At 32.7% G+C, this 22,996-nt stretch overlaps 4 protein-coding genes and 1 pseudogene across 4 annotated transcripts; all 5 read left to right on the top strand.

Moving 5' to 3' along the window:
- The first annotated feature begins 122 nt into the window (after positions 1-122).
- LOC149554178 (G-type lectin S-receptor-like serine/threonine-protein kinase At2g19130) lies at positions 123-878 on the top strand. Its single transcript, XM_089790472.1, has 2 exons — positions 123-611; positions 687-878. The coding sequence occupies exons 1-2, from the start codon at positions 123-125 to the stop codon at positions 876-878; spliced, it is 681 nt and encodes a 226-aa protein (XP_089646598.1).
- A 94-nt stretch (positions 879-972) lies between these two features.
- Positions 973-1,966, top strand: LOC149554177 (G-type lectin S-receptor-like serine/threonine-protein kinase SD2-2). The gene is made up of 2 exons (XM_089790471.1): positions 973-1,143; positions 1,472-1,966. Exons 1-2 carry the CDS (start codon positions 973-975, stop codon positions 1,964-1,966), a joined length of 666 nt encoding a protein of 221 aa, XP_089646597.1.
- Positions 1,967-6,786: 4,820 nt separating this feature from the next.
- Positions 6,787-8,197, top strand: LOC149554176 (G-type lectin S-receptor-like serine/threonine-protein kinase SD2-2 pseudogene; annotated as a pseudogene).
- LOC149554175 (S-locus-specific glycoprotein-like) lies at positions 8,194-21,433 on the top strand. The gene is made up of 3 exons (XM_089790470.1): positions 8,194-8,198; positions 20,675-20,839; positions 20,899-21,433. The coding sequence occupies exons 1-3, from the start codon at positions 8,194-8,196 to the stop codon at positions 21,431-21,433; spliced, it is 705 nt and encodes a 234-aa protein (XP_089646596.1).
- A 120-nt stretch (positions 21,434-21,553) lies between these two features.
- On the top strand, positions 21,554-22,721 carry LOC149554174 (G-type lectin S-receptor-like serine/threonine-protein kinase SD2-2). The gene is made up of 4 exons (XM_089790469.1): positions 21,554-21,617; positions 21,757-21,893; positions 21,981-22,017; positions 22,237-22,721. The coding sequence occupies exons 1-4, from the start codon at positions 21,554-21,556 to the stop codon at positions 22,719-22,721; spliced, it is 723 nt and encodes a 240-aa protein (XP_089646595.1).
- Positions 22,722-22,996: the final 275 nt, after the last annotated feature.

The raw sequence follows: 22,996 nt of genomic DNA, 5'->3' as shown, positions 1-22,996 counted from the left end.
GATGTAAAGTCCTCATTGTCATGCAATTGAACTTAGCCAATTTCTCTTGACGCAATGGGTGCATCTCTTTAGTCTGCCAATGTGACCAAAAGGCTCTTTTACTAGATTCTGGTAATTTTGTGATGTTCAGTGATGCCAACAAATCTGAAGCTGTTTGGAAGAGTTTTGACTATCCCGTCGACACCTTGTTGCCAGGGATGAGCTTCGGTGGGCAGCAAAAGCACGTCTATTGGAAAAGCCCAGTAGATCCTGCTCCTGGGATTTTCTCTTGTCAAGCAGACCCATCTGGAACCAAACAAACGGAGAAATATGGAACTTGGGATGGCAAGTCTTTCAGTGAAATCCCATGGATGATAAACCAAGTCTACTTCTACAATGTCGGCGTTGAAAGCACTCACTCTGGCTGTTATGTCAAGTATACATTGAATGGTACCAAGAATATGCTCTCACGTTTCGTCCTAACAAAGTCTGGAGGAATGCAAGCATATGATCTGCTTGATGACGGTAAATGGAATATGTTCTGGTCTCGACCAGCAGAACCCTGTTCCATATATGGTCTCTGCGGCGCCTACGGAATCTGCAACTCCAACAATCTTCAGTTCTGCAGCTGCGTACAAGGCTCCGCCCCAAAAGACACTCGCGCTTGGGATTCGCGAGAGTCGTGATCGAGTGGCCGTGTTCGACAGAGCCCCTTAAACTGCCATGCCAAAAACGGAAGCACCTACGGATTACGAGATCCGAGCAACAGTTTGGCTGCTGCTGAATCTGCATCGTCACACCCTGCAACGACGAAGATAGATTGCCAGAAAGCCTGCCTCCTCAACTGCTCTTGCACTGCGTTTGCTTTCAGTCCGCCTTCAGGGCCCTGCCAAATCTAGTCAGGCGATATTTTGAACTTGCGTACCTCTCTTCCATCAAAAACCAATGCAAATATTTTTATTCGAGTAGCTGCCTCTGCAGACGCTACGATCGATGGAGAGTCATGCAGATTCCTCGATTTCTCTTCTAAGAATGTTTAGCTACATTGAGTTGAAGATTGCAACTAGGAATTTCAGGACAAAGCTGGGGAGCGGAGCATTTGGCACGGTGTACAAAGGACGTCTGGTAGACTGTACACTTGTGGCGGTAAAGAAGATGAACAGTGTACAGAGACAAGATGAGAAGCAATTCCGAGCAGAAATCAGCTCTCTATAACTAATTTATCATTCTTAGTAAGGCTCCGAGGCTTTTATGCAGAAGGCAAGAGAAGGTATTTGATTTATGATTTCATGTGTAATGGCTCTCTTAGTTCCTTACTCTTCTCAAATAAATCTAAAGGTAAACATAAGGTACTCGACTGGAAGACTCGATTTGAGATCGCGTTAGGCATAGCAAGAGGATTACTTTATCTCCATGAAGAATGCAGAGATTGTATCATTCACTGCGATGTTAAGCCCGAAAATATTCTTCTCGACAATAATTTTTCGACTAGAAGTTGGCAGATTTTGGACTGGCAAAGCTTGTGGGTAGAGATTTCAGCCGTGTTCTCACTACAACAAGAGGAACGAGAGGATACTTGGCTCCAGAGTGGATCTCTGGTCTTCCCATTACTCCAAAGGTTGATGTGTACAGTTTTGGTATGACGCTCTTGGAAATCATTTCTGGCCGAAGAAATTTGGATTTAAGCATTCAAGACTCAACTAAGTATTACTTTCCCTCGTGGGCTGCCTCCCAAATTTTCAACGGCAACACAATTAATATTGTGGAGGCAGGAACTGCAGAGGAAACTGACAGTGAAGAGGTGAGAAGAACAATTATTGCGGGGTTGTTATGCATTGAAAATTACGAGGGAGTGAGGCCGAACATAAGGCAAGTGGTGCTAATGCTGGAAGGGAAGTTGCAGCCACAAATTTCACAAATTCAGTACTATGCGCTTATGGACAATCCAATAGACCAAAGAAACACTAGTAGCAGTGGCGATATATGATGTAAATAGATTTCAATAGTTGTGAAAGACACGAAAATTAGACTTGCAGTGTTTTATGCACATGGATTGTGGCTGCCTCTTGGTATCAACATGGAAAATGCTTTACCTTCCCAATTCTATTGTATAGTTTAGATTTTTGAAGATCTGAAAGATTAATCATTGACTATTTTTAAGCCAATAGGCTTATTTCTATTGGGCTTGCCGCCTTAATGTTGTGACATTCTGGTGTTGTTGGAAATCATAAAATAGAATCCGGTCATTAACAGCAATCTGTAGAAAGGTCCAAAAGACATAATCAAATTTAGGATTTCTAAATCGGCTTAAATATTGTATGTCATGCAAAGATTACTTTTAAAGCCCTTCTTGTCCAGTAAGACCATGTACGGAGCTCCTTCCTCCAAATCTTCACAATACCATTTCCCAAATTATAATTGAATAATGCAAGAGATTAGTGAAACATGTAAGGTATCACAATGGAAACTCTCAAGGGAATTCGCTCTCCTTTCCTTTGCCAAATTTCTTAATGTTTTTTTTGTTATATTATTAGTCCCAGGAACTAAAGTTATTAATGCTCTATTTCTCATTAGTTCTGCTTAGGTAATTGTGCACGTTCTTCAGTCTTCATTTTAACCTATAGTTGGCATGAAAAATTTCATTATACGCAATTTAGAGCATTTTAATATCTCTTTTTTCATTGGGCATGTTGCTTTTTCTCAGTGGTCTTTTTGTTTTTTAGCCTCAAAAATTGAACAAAAATAGAGTTAGGATAACTAGCAGGGACAAGAGATGTGTCTTTCTCTAGAAATTTTATGTGTCTTGTTAAATGAGCTTCACATGACTCACTCAAATAACAGGCTGCTACAGATGAGGCTATTACAGATGGCTAATATCTTTCAGCATGCAACATTTTATCTTTGTTCATCCATATCTGGTGAAACTTGTCAAATTCAATCGAAAAGAAAAGAAGAAATTTATACCTGGCAAAAAATATTTCTACAATTTTTCGCTGGACTAACCAGACATTAAGATGGCTTTTCTGCAACAATACTAGTTAGGGTTGAGGAATTTCATGTGTTCATTAGACAATCACCAGTTTTATCTAATCCGATATGTAAATTATTTCTCGCTAAACTGGTTTCTCTACGACTTGTTTGTCGTAGCTTAAATTGTGTTATTTTAATATGGAGATTCAGATCTTCATTTCTTTTCTGCAAAATTTACTTGGTGTGGATTAGCGAAGCTTGTATTAAAGGATTCTTTGCATTTGGTGAGATATTTTAAAGATTGATGACAACTGAGACTTTTTTCCTTGCACAAATTCATGTTTCTAGAGAATTTCTGTTGATTTTATTTTTTTTATATGCAACTTCATATAATTTTTTATTTTATTTTTGCTTATGTTGAGTATCTGATGGAACCATTTTTGCTGAATTTTGACTTCACGCTTAGTTAATTTTCTATGGGTTCGTGATTTGTTATTGAATTTTCTTTTTCTACCTAAAATTTCGTTGATGTTGCAATTTTTTTTATATTGACCTCTATATCAAGTACTTTTGGAATGTTTTGAATGAGTTTAATCCACGGGTAGTTTTAATGAAACTTTAGTTGATTTTGGAACTATTTTTAAAAGTGAATGTTTGAATTGACTGAAGAAACTTTGAGCAATTTGTAAGATGAAAAGGAATCACTAAAATTGGTGCATGGGAACATGGCTATGAAAAAGTGAAAAAAGTGTCATAATTGAATCTAAGCAATGTAAAATTTAGAAATGCGCATGTTTACCTTATAGATTTCATTAGGAAGTTGACAATACCAATTATTCTCCAAACATCTGTGAAATGGCCCCAATTGAATAGTTACATAAAACTTGTGAAAATTGTATTCAGCTATCTTTGCTACAAATTCCAAATGTATAGATGACATATATATCAATATTATTCTTTCTTGGTTTCCCTTCACATCCAATCTCAATTCATGTTATATTAAGACCGAACTTCAAACTTGGAGGGCTTTGGAGGTTGACATGTGCTCCCAAAAGGATAGCGTTGCAGGCAGGGTTGTATGGAGGACTGTTTGTTATTTTGCTGGGCTCTATTGTTCTATACTGCTCATCATCCCTAATTCCATTTTTTCTTTCCTGATATTTGTAAAACTAGAAACGTCGAACAAATGGGTTGCCATTACTTTTTGGCACAAAGTTTGGATTGTAAAAGCCATCAAAATTTTGATTTGGCCTCATTGCCCTTGTTTTCTATTTGGATCTTTTGATTCATGCCTAGTCAATTGTATAATCTATAATTAGTTGATTGGAGAGAGAGAACAATGTAATTTTTTGTGGGCATGATTATTTGCGAGTTGTCCAAACATAGGTAATTTTTCTTTGTTTAGAAGGTGGAGACCAACATATTTTTTTATACATGATTATTTGTGAGTTGTCCAAATAGAGATAACTTTTCTTTGTTTAGAAGCTGGGGATTAATGTTTTTGACTTGCTATTACACATTTATTGTTGCATTGGGACCTGAAAAAATTGCAAAACAAGCCCATTTATACTATAGACCGAGATAAATTCCTATTAAATCGAATTTCTAGATTTCAATTATTTTTTATCAGCATTCAATTTTCCTAGTAGTATTTTTAATTTTATATTGAGAAAATTTGATGAAAAATAGAAAGATGAACTCTTTCTTAAAAGTGGGTGAGTCATCTTCAAGGAACGTTAGGGTTTTTGTTGACAGTTTAAAAGATAAGATAGAATTTTTAGCATTTTTTGATGTTACTAGTAGATTATTTATATATTATATTTTATTAAAGGGCTTGACTAGACACTTGGAAATGTTAAAACAATACTAGTGCCTCACTTGTGCTTTCAAATTTGGCATGCATTTTTGATAGAGTTAGCCACATAAGTGTGTTTCTGACATGTCAGTTAGACAGTAGCTTGTAGGATACAATAATATACTTAGTAGGACTGGTATTTTCTTCAACATATTGCATAGATAATATCTTGTCTATGTTCCCACATTTTACTTACATGTCTAGCATGGTAATTTCAATGATAATATGGCAATGCCCTAAAACAATTTTATGGATAATATCTAGGTGCTATGACACATATAATTTTTTTTCCCCTTATCTTGACACCTTTCTCCTCACAATTTTAGGTCCCAGAGGTAACTGCTCTTGCTAAGAGGGTTGCATTTCTTGAATATGAGTTGTCTTATTACAAATAACTTAAATCTCATTTTAATCCTATTAAATAACTCTAAAAATTATATTTTATCTATTTATCTCTGTTATGTTGCTAATATTTAGTTGTGAAGCTTTTCTTAGGAAAAAAGTCGGTGAAATTTGATTCTTACAAGAACAATTAGTAAGAATTCATCAGCTTTATGTTAGCAATCTTAGCAATGATCATTTTCGATAATAATTAAAATATAAGTTTGATAAACTTTTTTTATCTATATCTATAAAGGCTTATACAATTTAATATTTTTATATAGATTTTTAAAGAAAATTTATACGAAAACAAATGGAATGTCATTGATTAAAATAGTAAATATTTTTAAATAAAGAATAGATTCTGTATATAGGGATAGTCTGATTAAATTCAATTGTTGAACGTGCATTGTAATTTTAATGAAGATTTTATCAAAGTTTACAAAAATATTTGGAATAAGTATATAAGAATATAAGAATCTTACAGTCATTTATTATAAAAATTTATTTTTCAATTCTTATTTTTGAAATAGACCGTGTAAGGATTTTTTCGTCAACTTTTAGATCACATTGTATGATCCAACATTCTTTCCTTTTATTTCTCTTTCGTTCAGATGATAGATATGGAAGTATGATCTGAAAAATTATTTACATAATCATTTGTAAAAATAGCTTACCACTATTATTAAAATTCATTTCAAATAAAAATTCAAAGTATAATAAATCAAATAACAAAAGATCAACACTTTACGTAGCCAAAAGAAAAAAACTATTTAATGCGAATGGTGTGGACTAAGAAGTCATGTGACATGTCCCTTTACTAATTTTGTATGATATTTCACGCCTCTAATTAGATTTTCAAGATCAAACAACTAATATCACAAAGATCCACCAAATTTATCAAGAAACCCCAAATCGGGTATGCCAGAAATAGTGCCAAAAGCTTCACAACTTCACCTATTATTAATAAATCTGAAAGTGGACATTTTTACAAAAATTTGAGCAGCATAACAGGCTTAAGAAGAACTTTTTCCTTGATTTCACCCATCGTTAGTTATGGAACGAACCTCCTCATGCCTTAAAATGTACTTAAAAATAAATGCTAAGGTGGATATTTTTGTCAAAGATAAACGCCACTTCCAAGAGGCCTTGGATTTAGAAATTAACTCCCCAGTTTTCAAAACATGTGAGCTGCAGATTCATACCAAAGAGCTAGGAATGCACTACGCTCTCACATTTAAGAATCTTAAATTAATGCTTTAAATTTTGTGGCCGAGAAACAACTGTGTTGGTTCATAGTTAGGTGGGAAAGGGTTTGGAGAAACGTTTTTGGGCAGACAAGTCCAATAAACCAGTCGTCGCAGAAGCAGCTCCCCGGGATTAAGTCAGTCATCGTAGTCAAGCTGCTCTGTGGCTAAGCCAGTCATACAAGTCTACGTGTGGATAAGTCAGGTGTCGTAGTCCACAAAGTAGAATTCGTTTCTCATGTTTCATGGAAAACGGTTCTAAAAAATATAGCCAAGCCAAATTTTAATGTAAATGTATAAGTCAATTGTAATAGTATGCAAAGTTTAATTATACTATCATAGTATATAAAGATAATGGAGAGAATCATAGGTATGTTGGAGATATATAGGAGGTTTAAACTTCTACTTTCAAGGAAGAAGAGATAACATGAAGATTTATTTTTGTTATGTGAATATTTAAAATATTTTCCTAAATTGTATTTAGGAGTTCTTATTTTTCAGTAAGCGGATGAAAATGAGATGGGAACAAAATTTGTCTCAGATTGTTATTTTCCATTTAGTAACCATTTATGTTTAAATTTATAGTAAAAATAAAATTAGAAGGAAAATAATCTTTTTTAACTTGTTTTTATTGTTGCACGACATAGATATGTATTAATGAGAGGACCAACTTCTTTCAATTTTAGCGATTAAACTTTTAATCCGAAATTGACTACAAGATTGCTGGGACCAACGACTTTGAAATATTCCTAAACAAAATCCATAATCTCGAACTCTATTTTTTAGGAAGTGGCCATCAATGAGACCTCACCTTAAGTCATGGAGACGAGCAACAAGGAGTTAAAATACAAAGACAAGCATGGGCCTTATCTAATATGCACGAGATGAGGGATTCATAGTTGAGTGTTAAAGTATCTAAATACTTACACCACCAACTCTTAAACTATATGCAATGACATTTTTTTCAAGGCTCATCATTTGTTATATAAATTGTACTAGTAGTTACGTGCTTATATGCATGCGATGAGGAGGAGCCAATAGATTTTATTTATCAACAAGTTGGTACTCGACTGGAAGACATAGCAAGAGGATTACTCTTCTCAAATAAATCTAAAGGTAAACATAAGGTACTCGACTGGAAGACTCGATTTGTGATCGCGTTAGGCATAGCAAGAGGATTACTTTATCTCCATGAAGAATGCAGAGATTGTATCATTCACTGCAAAGTTAAGCCCGAAAATATTCTTCTCGACAATAATTTTTTGACTAGAAGTTGGCAGATTTTGGACTGGCAAAGATTGTGGGTAGAGATTTCAGCCGTGTTCTCACTACAACAAGAGGAACGAGAGGATACATGGCTCCAGAGTGGATCTCTGGTCTTCCCATTACTCCCAAGGTTGATGTGTACAGTTTTTGTATGATGCTTTTGGAAATCATTTTTGGCCGAAGAAATTTGGATTTAAGAATTCAAGACTCAACTAAGTATTACTTTCCCTCATGGGCTGCCTCCCAAATTTTCAACGGCAACACAATTAATATTGTGGAGGCAGGAACTGCAGAGGAAACTGACAGTGAAGAGGTGAGAAGAACAATTATTGCCGGGTTGTTATGCATTGAAAAGTATGAGGGAGTGAGGCCGAACATAAGGCAAGTGGTGCTAATGCTGGAAGGGAAGTTGCAGCCACAAATTTCACAAATTCAGTACTATGCGCTTATGGATAATCCAATAGACCAAAAAAACACTAGTAGCAGTGGCGATATATGACGTAAATAGATTTCAATAGTTGTGAAAGACACAAAAATTAGACTTGCAGTGTTTTATGCACATGGATTGTGGTTGCCTCTTGGTATCAACATGGAAAATGCTTTACCTTCCCAATTCTATTGTATAGTTTAGATTTTTGAAGATCTGAAAGATTAATCATTGACTATTTTTAAGCCAATAGGCTTATTTCTATTGGGCTTGCCGCCTTAATGTTGTGACATTCTGGTGTTGTGGGAAATCACAAAATAAAACCCGGTCATTAACAACAATCTGTAGAAAGGTCCAAAAGACATAATCAAATTTAGGATTTCTAAATCGGCTTAAATATTGTATGTCATGCAAAGATTAGTTTTAAAGCCCTTCTTGTCTAGTACGACCATGAACGGAGCTCCTTCCTCCAAATCATCACAATACCATTTTCCAAATTATAATTGAATAATGCAAGAAATTAGTGAAACATGTAAGGTATCACAATGGAAACTCTCAAGGGAATTCGCTCTCCTTTCCTTTGCCAAATTTCTTAATGTTTGTTTTGTTATATTATTAATCCCAGGAACTAAAGTTATTAATGCTCTATTTCTCATTAGTTCTGCTTAGGTAATTGTGAACGTTCTTCAGTCTTCATTTTAACCTATAGTTGGCATGAAAAAATTCATTATATGCAATTTAGAGCATTTTAATTTCTCTTTCTTCATTGGGCATGTTGCTTTTTCTCTGTGGTCTTTTTGTTTCTTAGCCTCAAAAATTGAACAAAAATAGAGTTAGGATAACTAGCAGGGACAAGAGATGTGTCTTTCTCTAGAAATTTTATGTGTCTTGTTACATGAGCCTCACGTGACTCACTCAAATAACAGGCTGCTACAGATGAGGCTATTACAGATGGCTAATGTCTTTTAGCATGCAACATTTTATCTTTGTTCATCCATATCTGGTGAAACTTGTCAAATTCAACTAAAAAGTCAAGAAGAAATTTATACCTGGCAAAAAATATTTCTACAATTTGTCGCTGGACTAACCAGACATTAAGATGGCTTTGCTGCAACAATACTAGTTAGGGTTGAGGAATTTCATGTGTTCATTAGACAATCACTAGTTTTATCTAATCCGATATGTAAATTATTACTCGCTAAACTGGTTTCTCTATGACTTGTTTGTCGTATCTTAAATTGTGTTATTTTAATATGGAGATTCAGATTTTCATTTCTTTTTTGCAAAAATTGCTTGGTGTGGATTATCGAAGCTTGTATTAAAGGATTCTTTGCATTTGGTGAGATATTTTAAAGATTGATGACAACTGAGACTTTTTTCCTTGCACAAATTCATGTTTCTAGAGAATTTCTGTCGATTTTTATTTTTTTATATGCAACTTCATATAATTTTTTATTTTATTTTTGCTTATGTTGAGTATTTGATGGAACCATTTTTGCTGAATTTTGACTTCACGCTTAGTTAATTTTCTATGGGTTGGTGATTTGTTATTGAATTTTCTTTTTCTACCTAAAATTTCATTGATGTTGCAGTTTTTTTTATATTGACCTCTATATCAAGTACTTTTGGATTGTTTTGAATGAGTTTAATCCACGGGTAGTTTTTATTGAAACTTTAGTTGATTTTGGAACTATTTTTAAAAGTGAATGTTTGAATTGACTGAAGAAACTTTGAGCAATTTGTAAGATGAAAAGGAATCACTAAAATTGGTGCATGGGAAAATGGCTATGAAAAAGTGAAAAAAGTGTCATAATTGAATTTAAGCAATGTAAAATTTAGAAATGTGCATGTTTACCTTATAGATTTCATTAGGAAGTTGACAATACCAATTGTTCTCCAAACATCTGTGAAATGGCCCCAATTGAATAGTTACATAAAACTTGTGAAAATTGTATTCAGCTATCTTTGCTACAAATTTCAAATGTATAGATGACATATATATCAATATTATTCTTTCTTGGTTTCCCTTCACATCCAATCTCAATTCATGTCATATTAAGACCAAACTTCAAACTTGGAGGGCTTTGCAGGTTGACATGTGCTCCCAAAAGGATAGCGTTGCAGGCAGGGTTGTATAGAGGACTGTTTGCTATTTTGCTGGGCTCTATTGTTCTATACTGCTCATCATCCCTAATTCTATTTTTTCTTTCCAGATATATGTAAAACTAGAAACGTCGAACAAATGGGTTGCCATTACTTTTCGGCACAAAGTTTGGATTGTAAAAGCCATCAAAATTTTGATGTGGCCTCATTGCCCTTGTTTTCTATTTGGATCTTCTGATTCATGCCTAGTCAATTGTATAATCTATAATTAGTTGATTGGAGAGAGAGAACAACATAATTTTTTTTGGGCATGATTATTTGCGAGTTGTCCAAACATAGGTAATTTTTCTCTGTTTAGAAGGTGGTGACCAACATATTTTTTTATACATGATTATTTGTGAGTTGTCCAAATAGAGATAACTTTTCTTTTTTTAGAAGGTGGGGATTAATGTTTTTGACTTGCTATTACACGTTTATTGTTGCATTGGGACCTGAAAAAATTGCAAAACAAGCCCATTTATACCATAGGCTGAGATAAATTCCTATTTAATCAAATTTCTAGATTTCAATTATTTTTTATCAGCTTTCAATTTTCCTAGTAGTATTTTTAATTTTATATTGAGAAAATTTAATGAAAAATAGAAAGATGAACTCTTTCTTAAAAGTGGGTGTGTCATGTTCAAGGAATGTTAGGGTTTTTGTTGACAGTTTAAAAGATAAGATAGAATTTTTAGCATTTTTTGATGTTACTAGTAGATTATTTATATATTATATTTTATTAAAGGGCTTGACTAGACACTTGGAAATGTTAAAACAATACTAGTGCCTCACATGTGCTTTCAAATTTGGCATGCATTTTTGATAGAGTTAGCCACATAAGTGTGTTTCTAACATGTCAGATAGACAGTAGCTTGTAGGATACAATAATATACTTAGTAGGACTAGTATTTTCTTCAACATATTGCATAGATAATATCTTGTCTATGTTCCCACATTTTACTTACATGTCTAGCATGGTAATTTAAATGATAATATGGCAATGCCCTACAACAATTTTATGGATAATATCTAGGTGCTAGGACACATATAATTTTTTTCCCTTTATCTTGACACCTTTCTCCTCACAATTTTCGGTCCCAGAGGTAACTGCTCTTGCTAAGACGGTTGCATTTCTTGAATATGAGTTGTCTTATTACAAATAACTTAAATCTCATTTTAATCCTATTAAAGAAATCTAAAAACTGTATTTTATCTATTTATCTTTGTTATGTTGCTAATATTTAGTTGTGAAGCTTTTCTTAGGAAAAAAGTCGGTGAAATTTGATTCTTACAAGAACAATTAGCAAGAATTCATCAGCTTTATGTTAGCAATCTTAGCAATGATCATTTTCAATAATAATTAAAATATAAGTTTGCTAAACTTTTTTGATCTATATCTATAAAGGCTTATACAATTTAATATTTTTATATAGATTTTTAAAGAAAATTTATAGGAAAACAAATGGAATGTCATTGATTAAAATAGTAAATATTTTTAAATAAAGAATAGATTGTGTATATAGGGATAGTCTAATTAAATTCAATTGTTGAACGTGCATTGTAATTTTAATGAAGATTTTATCAAAGTTTACAAAAATATTTCGAATAAGTATATAAGAATATAAGAATCTTACAGTCATTTATTATTAAAATTTATTTTTCAATTGTTATTTTTGAAATAGACTGTGTAAGGATTTTTCCTTCAACTTTTAGATCACGTTGTATGATCCAACATTCTTTCCTTTTATTTCTCTTTCATTCAGATGATAGATATGGAAGTATGATCTGAAAAAATATTTACATAATCATTTCTAAAAATAGCTTACCACTATTATTAAAATTCATTTCAAATAAAAATTTAAAGTATAATAAATCAAATAACAAAAGATCAACACTTTACGTAGCCAAAAGAAAAAAACTATTTAATGTGAATGGTGTGGACTAAGAAGTCATTTGAAATGTCCCTTTACTAATTTTGTATGATATTTCAGGCCTCTAATCAGATTTTCAAGATCAAACATCTAATATCACAAAGATCCACCAAATTTCTCAAGAAACCCCAAATTGGGTATGCCAGAAATAGTGCCAAAAGCTTCACAGCTTCACCTACTGTTAATAAATCTAAAAGTGGACATTTTTATAGAAATTTGAGCAGCATAACAGGCTTAAGCAGAACTTTTTCCCTGATTTCACCCATCGTTAGTTATGGAATGAACCTCCTCACGCCTTAAAATGTACTTACAAATAAATGCTAAGGTGGATATTTTCGTCAAAGATAAATGCCACTTCCAAGAGGCCTTGGATTTAGAAATTAACTACGCAGTTTTCCAAACATGTGAGCTGCAGATTCATACCAAAGAGCTAGGAATGCACTACGCTCTCACATTTAATAATCTGAAAGTAATGCTTTAAATTTTGTGGCCGGGAAACAACTATGTTGGTTCATAGTTAGGTGGGAAAGGGTTTGGAGAAACATTTTTGGGCAAACAAGTCCAGTAAAGCAGTCATCGCAGAAGCAACTCCCTAGGATTAAGTCAGTCGTCGTAGTCAAGCTGATCTTTGGCTAAGCCAGTCATACAAGTCTACGTGTGGATAAGTCAGGTGTCATAGTCCACAAAGTAAAATTTGTTTCTCGTGTTTCATGGAAAACGGTTCTAAAAAATATAGCCAAGCCAAATTTTAATGTAAATGTATAAGTCAATTGTAATAGTATGAAAAGTTTAATTATACTATCATAGGTATGTTGGAGATATGTAGGAGGTTTAAACTTCTACTTTCAAGGAAGAAGAGATAACGTGAAGATTTATTTTTGTTATGTGAATATTTGAAATCTTTTCCTAAATTGTATTTAGGAGTTCTTATTTTTCAGTAAGCGGATGAAAATGAGATGGGAACAAAATTTGTCTCAGATTGTTATTTGCCGTTTAGTAACCCTTTATGTTTAAATTTTCAGTAAAAATAAAATTAGAAGGAAACTAATTTTTTTAACTTGTTTTTATTGTTGCATGACATAGATATGTATTAATGAGAGGACCAACTTTTTTCAATTTCAGAGATTAAACATTTAATCCGAAATTGACTACAAGATTGCTGGGACCAACAACTTTGAAATATTCCTAAACAAAATCCATAATCTCGAACTCTATTTTTTAGGAAGTGGCCATCAATGAGACCTCACCTTAAGTCATGGAGATGAGCAACAAGGAGTTAAAATACAAAGACAAGCATGGGCCTTATTTAATATGCACGAGATGAGGGATTCATAGTTGAGTGTTAAAGTATCTAAATACTTACACCACCAACTCTTAAACTATATGCAAGGACATTTTTTTCAAGGCTCATCATTTGTTATATAAATTGTACTAGTAGTTACATGCTTATATGCATGTGATGAGGAGGAGCCAATAGGTTTTATTTATCAACAAGTTGGTAGTAATGGCTGCTAAGCACATAGGAGAAGGGAAATTTGATATCAAATACAATATAGGTGTGTAAATCCTAATGAGCCTTTGACAAGCTTAATAAATTGTGTGAAACTATTGATGACATGAGGTATTGAAATTTGATTAGGCAATGATTCTCTTTCTATGCTTTTTCTTTTCTTTTTGCAATTTGTGGGCCATCCTTTCTAGGTAGATCAATGTAACTTGGGATCTTTGACAAGATTAGGTATTATATTGGAAGTGGCCTTTATAGATTCTGACCAAGGAGAAAACAGTGATATTGTAACTTGATATTTGATCTATTTGAAATACTATATTTTTTTTGTATTGTTGAATGATATATTAAATAAATCCCCTCAATCAATATTTTAAAGTAATCTAATAATTATCCTTATGAATGCTTTGAGAATATTTATTAATAATATATGAGGTTCATTAGGTTTTACAAATCTATTCTTGTGTTACTCATAAATGCATTTTTCATGTGCTTCTCTTTCCTTATTTCTGCTTTTTTTTTTTCTGAATACCTTTACCGTTGAGTTGTTTGTTTTTGTCCTATTTAAATTCTACACCGAGTCATTATCTTATAGATGGAAAGATGACTTTATTTATTTTATTAAAATAAATAAGAAGTCTACATGTGTTACTTGACAAAGGATTATAAATGATGTTAAGTGTTATTTGAATTAAATATATGTTTTGGATAAAGCTATTTTTAATCTAATGATAAAATTATATGAAATTATTATTTATAAATAAAAATATGACTTATTCTAATGGAAATAAAGTATTTAATAATCACTTTAATATTTTAGTAAATAATCAATTTAGTGTTTTCAAAATATTTTTTTATTATATTTATCTTTTATTAATATAATAATAAATGTTAAATAATTTTTGAAGAAATATACTTAAAGTATCTAATAATGATTTTTTTTTTTATGTTAAGTTGTATTTAGGTAAGAATTAGTTTTATTTACTTAAATGTAATAGCTAAAAGTTTTAGTAAATAAATAGAATTTAAATAATTGACAAAAATCTATCTAAACTAAGAGTGTTTATTATGCCAAGGTCTATATTTTTTTAGATATCATTAATTAATATTCTATCAAATTGATAGTTATTTTTTAGTGGATATTATGTATATTTTTTTCAGTATTAATTTTAATTTTTTGTAATTATTTAACTTAACATTGATAAAAAGATTTTTAAAAAAAAATGTGATAAATATTTTTGATTGGCTATTATTTTTTGTAAAATAGTTATAAATAATGATGAAAAAATATATAAAGAATACAAACTAGAATATTAAATACAAAAGAAGTCACTTATTTCAAATGTAACAATATTAAATAACTTATTTTTCCTTCTTAAAATTGATTTTTGAGATAAAATTAGTAAAATAATTTTTTTTTTAAATCAGTTAAAAATATTATAAAGATTTAAATAAATAGAAATGATTATTTATTAAAAAATAATAATTTAAAATGAATTATTTAAGATATTTTTTTTCTGAAATATCAATCATAAAATGGATAACTTACATTACATTTTAATTTTTTTACTATTATAAAATACTTATATATATTTACATTTGATAATTAAATATTAATTAAATGAGAAAATATCTTTTTGTAATTATAAATTTTAATGAGTAAAATTTATGAATTATATGGTCCAATATTGATTATGAAAAGTTAAAATATTATTAAAAGTAAAAGTAAAAATAAAAATAACAAAAATATATTTTAAATATTCAATATTATAAAACTAATTAAATTCACCTAGTAAAGGAAGAACATTAGTAATGACAATTAGATTGAACAATGATCCTAATAGTTAAATACTTGAAGATTATTTTGTGATTGGGATTATGTTGGTTTTTGACTCACTTTGTGTCTTTAGTCTAGAATATTCACTATAAAAGGTATTAATAGTTCATTTCTCTCTTTCAAACTATTCCCAAGAAACCAACAATTCTCAAAGTTCTCATGACTTTAGTAGTACAATAATCATAAGCTACCTAACTAAATGTTGGCTTCCATTCTTCCTACACTTCCAACATCTACTCTCAAGCACCCAAGGGTTCTTGTGGTTCTAGAATGTTACAAGCACAACAATGATAATTAGAACAAACCAAGATAAAAATACTCTTTCAACACACACTAAAGTTACTTGACCATTTTCTCATTGCTAATTTGTACGCACAAATCTAATAGAAATTAAAAAAAAAAAATAAAATAAAAACAAAAAAAAAATGTTGAAGCCTTTAGTGAAGATGAAGATGGATGCATATCTTTCTTTTGGCATCAAAGTGTGGGACACACTTTTCTATCTACCAAGGGAGTCTGATGCAGGAGCATCTTGCATGGGAAAATTAAATTGTTAGGAAAAAAAAAAAAAAAGAGAAAAAAAAAAAAGAGGGAAAAAAAAAAAAAATTGTGGAGGAGAGAGAAAGTGACGAAAATGAAAGGAAAATAATTAAAAATAGAAAATAGGAAAAGTGGAGAAAAGAGGAATCTCTATTTTTAAGGTGCATGGGTGGCATAAATAGAAAATAATAAAAATAGTTGTCATTCCATTAATCAAGGTGTGTAGGTGGCATCTTAGAAGTTTGTGGAAAGTTCCTTAAATCATGCATTTAATATTTGTTGGGTGCTTAGTTGTATTTGGGTGGGAATTTAATATTTATTTAAAGGTAGTTGTATTTACCTTTTATCCCACATCGCTTGTGTTTGTAATGTCTTGGGTTAGAAGTGCCTATTTAAGCAAGGCTTATAATCGTTTGTAATCAAGTTCAAGAAGTTCGAGAAATGGAAGCTCTTCTAATGGAAGTTGGAGAAATAGAAGCTCTTCAGATGTAATTTCTTGTAGAAGCTCTTAGAGAGAAAATATCTCTTATATTTTAATAGAAAGTTGGGAATTTAACAAAAAGAGAAAATACAAGAGGGGTCTACAATTGAGAACATGCTAAGTCAAAGCTTAGTGAGTTATGTGTAAGACTAGTTTACCTATTGCACACTGAAATACCATGACTAATTTTAATTTCAATGGAATTATTTGCTTGTTTCAAACTTCTTGTCAAGGTCCACCACTCTTTTGAAAAAAATCTCATTAAATATTTTACATCATATTTTTCAAATATGCTAGTAGGTATATGCCATATTCAACAAGAGCTCTGTAGAGCTGGAGTCCCACCTAATGAATAAATAGTTTGTGAAATCTGTCAAGTGTTCAAGTAATATTTTAATCAAAATTAAGCTTCTCATAATTGAAAATAATTAAATTTTTGATGAAATCATAAGATAAAAAAAAGTGAGTAAGTTCTTTTTTTTTTTCAAAAATCAATAGAAAATTAATACATATGCTTTATAAAATGAAGACACTATGAAGGATGCAAATATTCAATAAATAAAGAAACCAATTAAATTACTTGGAGTTCGTAAATAAAAATGCCTATAAAATTTTGCCCACATAAGCATCTTCCAAAGATTTAGGCAGATCAAAGTGGTATCATGTAACATGCGGTTGGATGCCTAAGAGTTGAAACAAAAGAATGAATGTGAAGATTTCCACTTACATCAAATGTTTATACACAAAAGTATATAATGTTAACAAGGAATAGAGGCACATACACCTTTTGGATTGGGTCTAGTCATGCCATACAAAATGATATAGTTAAATCCCAATAGTATCACACTATAGCATTTAAAATGAAATACATAGAAATAGAAATAATTAAAAATAAAAATAAAAAATAAAAAATAAAAACAAATAAAAAATAGTAGAAATAAATAAATAATTGTGACTTTTCTATAAATGACTATAAATTTATCCCTCCACATGCCCAATGGTAAACAAACAACTTTAGAAAATAGAGTAAATCTATTTTACCCTCTATCCCACATATAGGGCACTCTTAAAGGTTTACCACGTATAATGCTAATCACAAGGTCAAAGAAAAATTCTCAAAAAATAGACTTTCTGCAATACCCAATTATCCATCTACTACTGCTTTGATCAATTAAATTTGCATTCGAGCTGAAAAGAATATAAAAAAAATGTGTGTACAAAATCTATTCAAAGATTCAAAGGGAGATATAGTGAATCTAACATGGTGGAGATTGGGGACTTAATTTTTAGATGTAAAGTCCTCATTTTCATGCAATTGAACTTAGCCAATTTCCTAAAGATATCAGGTTTTTGATTCTTAAAGACATTTTATTGCTACACTATTCAAAATGTGGATGATGCCATGCTTGAAGGATTCAAGACCATGTGGCCATAGCTTCAAAATTTGGCAGGTCGTATTTATTTTAAGTTGAGAAACTATAATATGCGCTCTTCCAATCTCATGCACCTAAACATAGGCTATCTAAGCCATAATGACAGAAACAAGCCTCATGGATGTTGAACAATACACTAGGCTTAAATTACTACATGAAATTTCAAAAGGAGAATTAGTTAATAAAATCGGTCTTCAAAATTATAATCGAGGCAATGTTGTAAACCAAGAATTCCTAGAATAAGGGTTCTTAATAGGTTTCTAGCACTAGAAGAGTTGGTAATCCATGGCCTATGTTTCCAGGTAAATTGTTGTACATTGAGCTAAATATTTGTAGAATAATATTTATTTCTTTCAAATTCTTGTATAAATTTGATGACAATGGCATTGCTTCTTTTAAATTCTTGGATATGAATGAACATATATTATGTTTGATGAAGGAGATGATTCTGAATGAGATTTGAGTACAACAGATGAAATTGATAAATTTGAAAAATGGTGCAAGCCCATATTGGGGCAGACAACGCTAAAAAAGCATTGAATTTTTTACATTTTCTTTTCAAAGATTGGTCCATTGAGTGTCACAATTTTTTTTTTTCAAGAAGACTATCCTAATAACATGCATAGTAAATTGCTAGATTAGGAAAATGAGTTTTCAAAATCAAGATTGTTCACTGCCATAAGAAAATAGTCAATGCAGGGGAGAACAAATTTTTAATTTTGTGGAAAAAACCTCTAGTCAGTGATGAAAATAGTAGTGGGAAAACTAGAAGCCTTGGAATGTGCAGATAGATTGATAAATTGAATTTAGCAAAAACTTCATTCATGATTGAAATATATATATAGGAAAAACTAGAAGTCAAAAGCAATTATACATCATATATTGTACACCATTTTTTAATCACTAAAGGATGGAACAAAAATTGAATTACTAAAGATCTCAAATAAATTTAGATAAGTTTTGCAAAAGATCCATGCTTAGACTGTCATATACCTGAAAAAATCACATTATAGACTAAAAAATCTGCAACAATTTAACACAGTTTTTTTCTTTTCTCTTGAAACACAATTTAAATAATATATTTAAATACATAAAAAAATTAACATCTCACTTAATTGAAAAATAAAATTAAGTTTCATAGATTTGTGTTCATAACTAGTAAAATGGACCTCACTTTATTTAAATGATATTTATTCCCAACAACATCTCTAGTGCCTCCATCCATAGTATTCTCTGCAATCATACAACAAACAAAAAATGAGGAATGAAATAAAATCAAATAAGTCAGTCTAAATTTAAAATATAAGAGCATCTGATGTGAAAATTTAATATGAACAAAGGTGTTCAAATTGTAGGCTTTCAACCATCTTCTGTTGCAACACCTTCATACTCCAATAATGGAAGTGTTTAAAGATTATATTTTTTCATTGCACAATACACCATAGAAAGTATTCTAGAAATGGGAACTGACTTGATAAGCAACAAAATCAGCACTAAAAATGAATCCCAGTGGAAAATCTTGTGGCAAATTTCTTATGTTGAATGTGAAGCTAACCCAAGAAAAGTTAATGTTCCTGAGTCCATAATTACAATTCTCACCACACGAGGCCCCCTGACCTCTAAAGATTTTTTCTATTTACATGCACATGCAACACAAGACAGGTTACACCGTGAGATGCCATCACATGGAAGATGTTTCCTTTGAAAATTGCCACGCGTCTATTGAACAATTTGAAAAATGGCACTTGCTCTACTTCTCTAATTTTCAGTTGAATTTTTTTTTAAATCTAAAATTTCACTTAATAGAGAAATTAACTTAGACCATAAGATTAATGAACATTTTTTTCCCTTTGCACAGTTTTCAAAACATGAACTATTAGTTAAAAAGAGACTGAAAACTATAGTCTCCGCCTACATATGCAGGACTAATAAGCATTATGATTGTTCAAGAGGTCACGGAACATGCCAAGCTTAATGTGAAATAGTTAAAATCACACGCCTAGACTCTTCCTCTATTAATAATTCATTGCCCTTTCGATGCCTATTGCTCATATGACCGACTTTGGCCCTTTCAAAGACTTTTGCACATATGACCAACTTTTCATATGTTTCCCGTGCCAAATGTCTTCGCATATTAATTCCCCTGGATGACTCTGCCACTCTTTCTCCTCTCGCTATCGTGGCCAACGTTTGACATATGAGCAGAGTTGCTTCTCTCAAGTCTTTGTTACGCAACACTACCAAATAAATTTCCATGCGTTTGGAAGAACACTATACTTTTCACCCTCAGCTTAATTTTGTGAATGGCTGTCATATCCCCAAAAAACAATTTTATTTTATTTTAAACCCTACGTTATGCAACCACACCAACCTCTTTAAAATGAATTTTCACATCTCGCTTCTGGGAAATTGGAAACTTTGAGTTGGGAGTGAGGTTTCTCTTTCTGGGGTGTTTCCGGCTGAGCATAATTTCCTTTCTACTTGAGCGCTAGATAGTAAATTATATTGGGAGTGATGGACGAAACCAATAAAAAGTTCTGGATCTGTGTATTTATAGTGTGTATCCAACTGAAAACTCACGGCTCTGCAGTCAAAGGTGGACACTCTCTTGGGCGAATCGATGACTAGAAATCAGACAATAATTTCGAGAAATGGCACATCTGAATTGGGATTTTCAGCCCAGATGGTACGAGTAACTGGTATATTGGCATCTGGAATGCCAATATAACAGAGATTGTTTCGGTGGCCAACAGGGAGACTCCTGCGAGAGAAAGTTCTGGCGTTTTGAAGCTTTCAGGAGGAGGTGATCTTGGACTGTTTGACGCAATGGGTGCATCTCTTTGGTCTGCCAATGTGACCAAAAGGCTGTTTTACTAGATTCTGGTAATTTTGTGATGTGCAGTGATGCCAACAAATCTAAAGCTGTTTGGCAGAGTTTTGACTATCCCGTCGACACCTTGTTGCCAGGGATGAGCTTCGGTGGGCAGCAAAAGCTCGTCTGTTGGAAAAGCCCAGTAGATCCTTCTCCTGGGATTTTCTCTTGTCAAGCAGACCCATCTGGAACCAAACAAACGGAGAAATATGGAACTTCGGACGGCAAGTCTTTCAGTGAAATCCCATGGATGATAAACCAAGTCTACTTCTACAATGTCGGCGTTGAAAGCACTCACTCTGGCTGTTATGTCAAGTATACATTGAATGGTACCAAGAATATGCTCTCATGTTTCGTCCTAACAAAGTCTGGAGGAATGCAAGCATATGATCTGCTTGATGACAGTAAATGGAATATGTTCTGGTCTCGACCAGCAGAACCCTGTTCCATATATGGTCTCTGCGGCGCCTACGGAATCTGCAACTCCAACAAATTTCAGTTCTGCAGCTGCGTACAAGGCTTAGCCCCAAAAGACACTCGCGCTTGGGATTTGCGAGAGTCGTGATCGAGTGGCTGTGTTCGACAGAGCCCCTTAAACTGCCATGCCAAAAATGGAAGCACCTAAGGATTACGAGATCCGAGCAACAGTTTGGCTGCTGCTGAATCCGCATCGTCACACCCTACAATGACGAAGAAAGATTGCCAAAAAGCCTGCCTCCTCAACTGCTCTTGCACTGCGTTTGCTTTCAGTCCGCCTTCAGGGCCCTGCCAAATCTAGTCAGGCGATATTTTGAACTTGCGTACCTCTCTTCCATCAAAAATCAATGCAAATATTTTTATTCGAGTAGCTGCCTCTGTAAACGCTACGATCGATGGAGAGTCATGCAGATTCCTCGATTTCTCTTCTAAGAAAGTTTAGCTACATTGAGTTGAAGATTGCAACTAGGAATTTCAGGACAAAGCTGGGGAGCGGAGGATTTCGCACGGTGTACAAAGGACGTCTGGTAGACTGTACACTTGTGGCGGTAAAGAAGATGAACAGTGTACAGAGACAAGATGAGAAGCAATTCCGAGCAGAAATCAGCTCTCTATAACTAATTTATCATTCTTAGTCAGGCTCCGAGGCTTTTATGCAGAAGGCAAGAGAAGGTATTTGATTTATGATTTCATGTGTAATGGCTCTCTTAGTTCCTTACTCTTCTCAATTAAATCTAAAGGTAAACATAAGGTACTCGATTTGAGATCGCGTTAGGCATAGCAAGAGGATTACTTTATCTCCATGAAGAATGCAGAGATTGTATCATTCACTGCGAAGTTAAGCCCGAAAATATTCTTCTCGACGATAATTTTTTGACTAGAAGTTGGCAGATTTTGGACTGGCAAAGCTTGCGGGTAGAGATTTCAGCCGTGTTCTCACTACAACAAGAGGAACGAGAGGATACTTGGCTCCAGAGTGGATCTCTGGTCTTCCCATTACTCCCAAGGTTGATGTGTACAGTTTTGGTATGATGCTTTTGGAAATCATTTTTGGCCGAAGAAATTTGGATTTAAGCATTCAAGACTCAACTAAGTATTACTTTCCCTCATGGGCTGCCTCCCAAATTTTCAACGGCAACACAATTAATATTGTGGAGGCAGGAACTGCAGAGGAAACTGACAGTGAAGAGGTGAGAAGAACAATTATTGCCGGGTTGTTATGCATTGAAAAGTATGAGGGAGTGAGGCCGAACATAAGGCAAGTGGTGCTAATGCTGGAAGGGAAGTTGCAGCCACAAATTTCACAAATTCAGTACTATGCGCTTATGGATAATCCAATAGACCAAAAAAACACTAGTAGCAGTGGCGATATATGACGTAAATAGATTTCAATAGTTGTGAAAGACACGAAAATTAGACTTGCAATGTTTTATGCACATGGATTGTGGTTGCCTCTTGGTATCAACGTGGAAAATGCTTTACCTTCCCAATTCTATTGAATAGTTTAGATTTTTGAAGATCTGAAAGATTAATCATTGACTATTTTTAAGCCAATAGGCTTATTTCTATTGGGCTTGCCGCATTAATGTTGTGACATTCTGGTGTTGTGGGAAATCATAAAATAAAATTCGGTCATTAACAACAATCTGTA

This window comes from Cupressus sempervirens, chromosome 6 (genome assembly GCF_028749045.1).
Source record: "Cupressus sempervirens isolate cs-2001-9-10 chromosome 6, ASM2874904v1, whole genome shotgun sequence".
NCBI classification, from domain to species: Eukaryota; Viridiplantae; Streptophyta; class Pinopsida; order Cupressales; family Cupressaceae; genus Cupressus; species Cupressus sempervirens.
This window is presented reverse-complemented; position numbering and strand designations above follow the sequence as displayed.

Coding starts and splice junctions, on each gene's coding strand:
- LOC149554178 (XM_089790472.1), top strand. CDS start 123: ATGTTCAGTGATGCCAACAAATCTGAAGCTGTTTGGAAGAGTTTTGAC. Junction 612..686: donor ATCTTCAGTTCTGCAGCTGC/GTACAAGGCTCC, acceptor CGTGTTCGACAG/AGCCCCTTAAACTGCCATGC.
- LOC149554177 (XM_089790471.1), top strand. CDS start 973: ATGGAGAGTCATGCAGATTCCTCGATTTCTCTTCTAAGAATGTTTAGC. Junction 1,144..1,471: donor CGGTAAAGAAGATGAACAGT/GTACAGAGACAA, acceptor TTTTTCGACTAG/AAGTTGGCAGATTTTGGACT.
- LOC149554175 (XM_089790470.1), top strand. Junction 20,840..20,898: donor GCAATGGGTGCATCTCTTTG/GTCTGCCAATGT, acceptor TGTGATGTGCAG/TGATGCCAACAAATCTAAAG.
- LOC149554174 (XM_089790469.1), top strand. CDS start 21,554: ATGACGAAGAAAGATTGCCAAAAAGCCTGCCTCCTCAACTGCTCTTGC. Junction 21,894..21,980: donor TAGACTGTACACTTGTGGCG/GTAAAGAAGATG, acceptor TATCATTCTTAG/TCAGGCTCCGAGGCTTTTAT. Junction 22,018..22,236: donor TATGCAGAAGGCAAGAGAAG/GTATTTGATTTA, acceptor AGAAGTTGGCAG/ATTTTGGACTGGCAAAGCTT.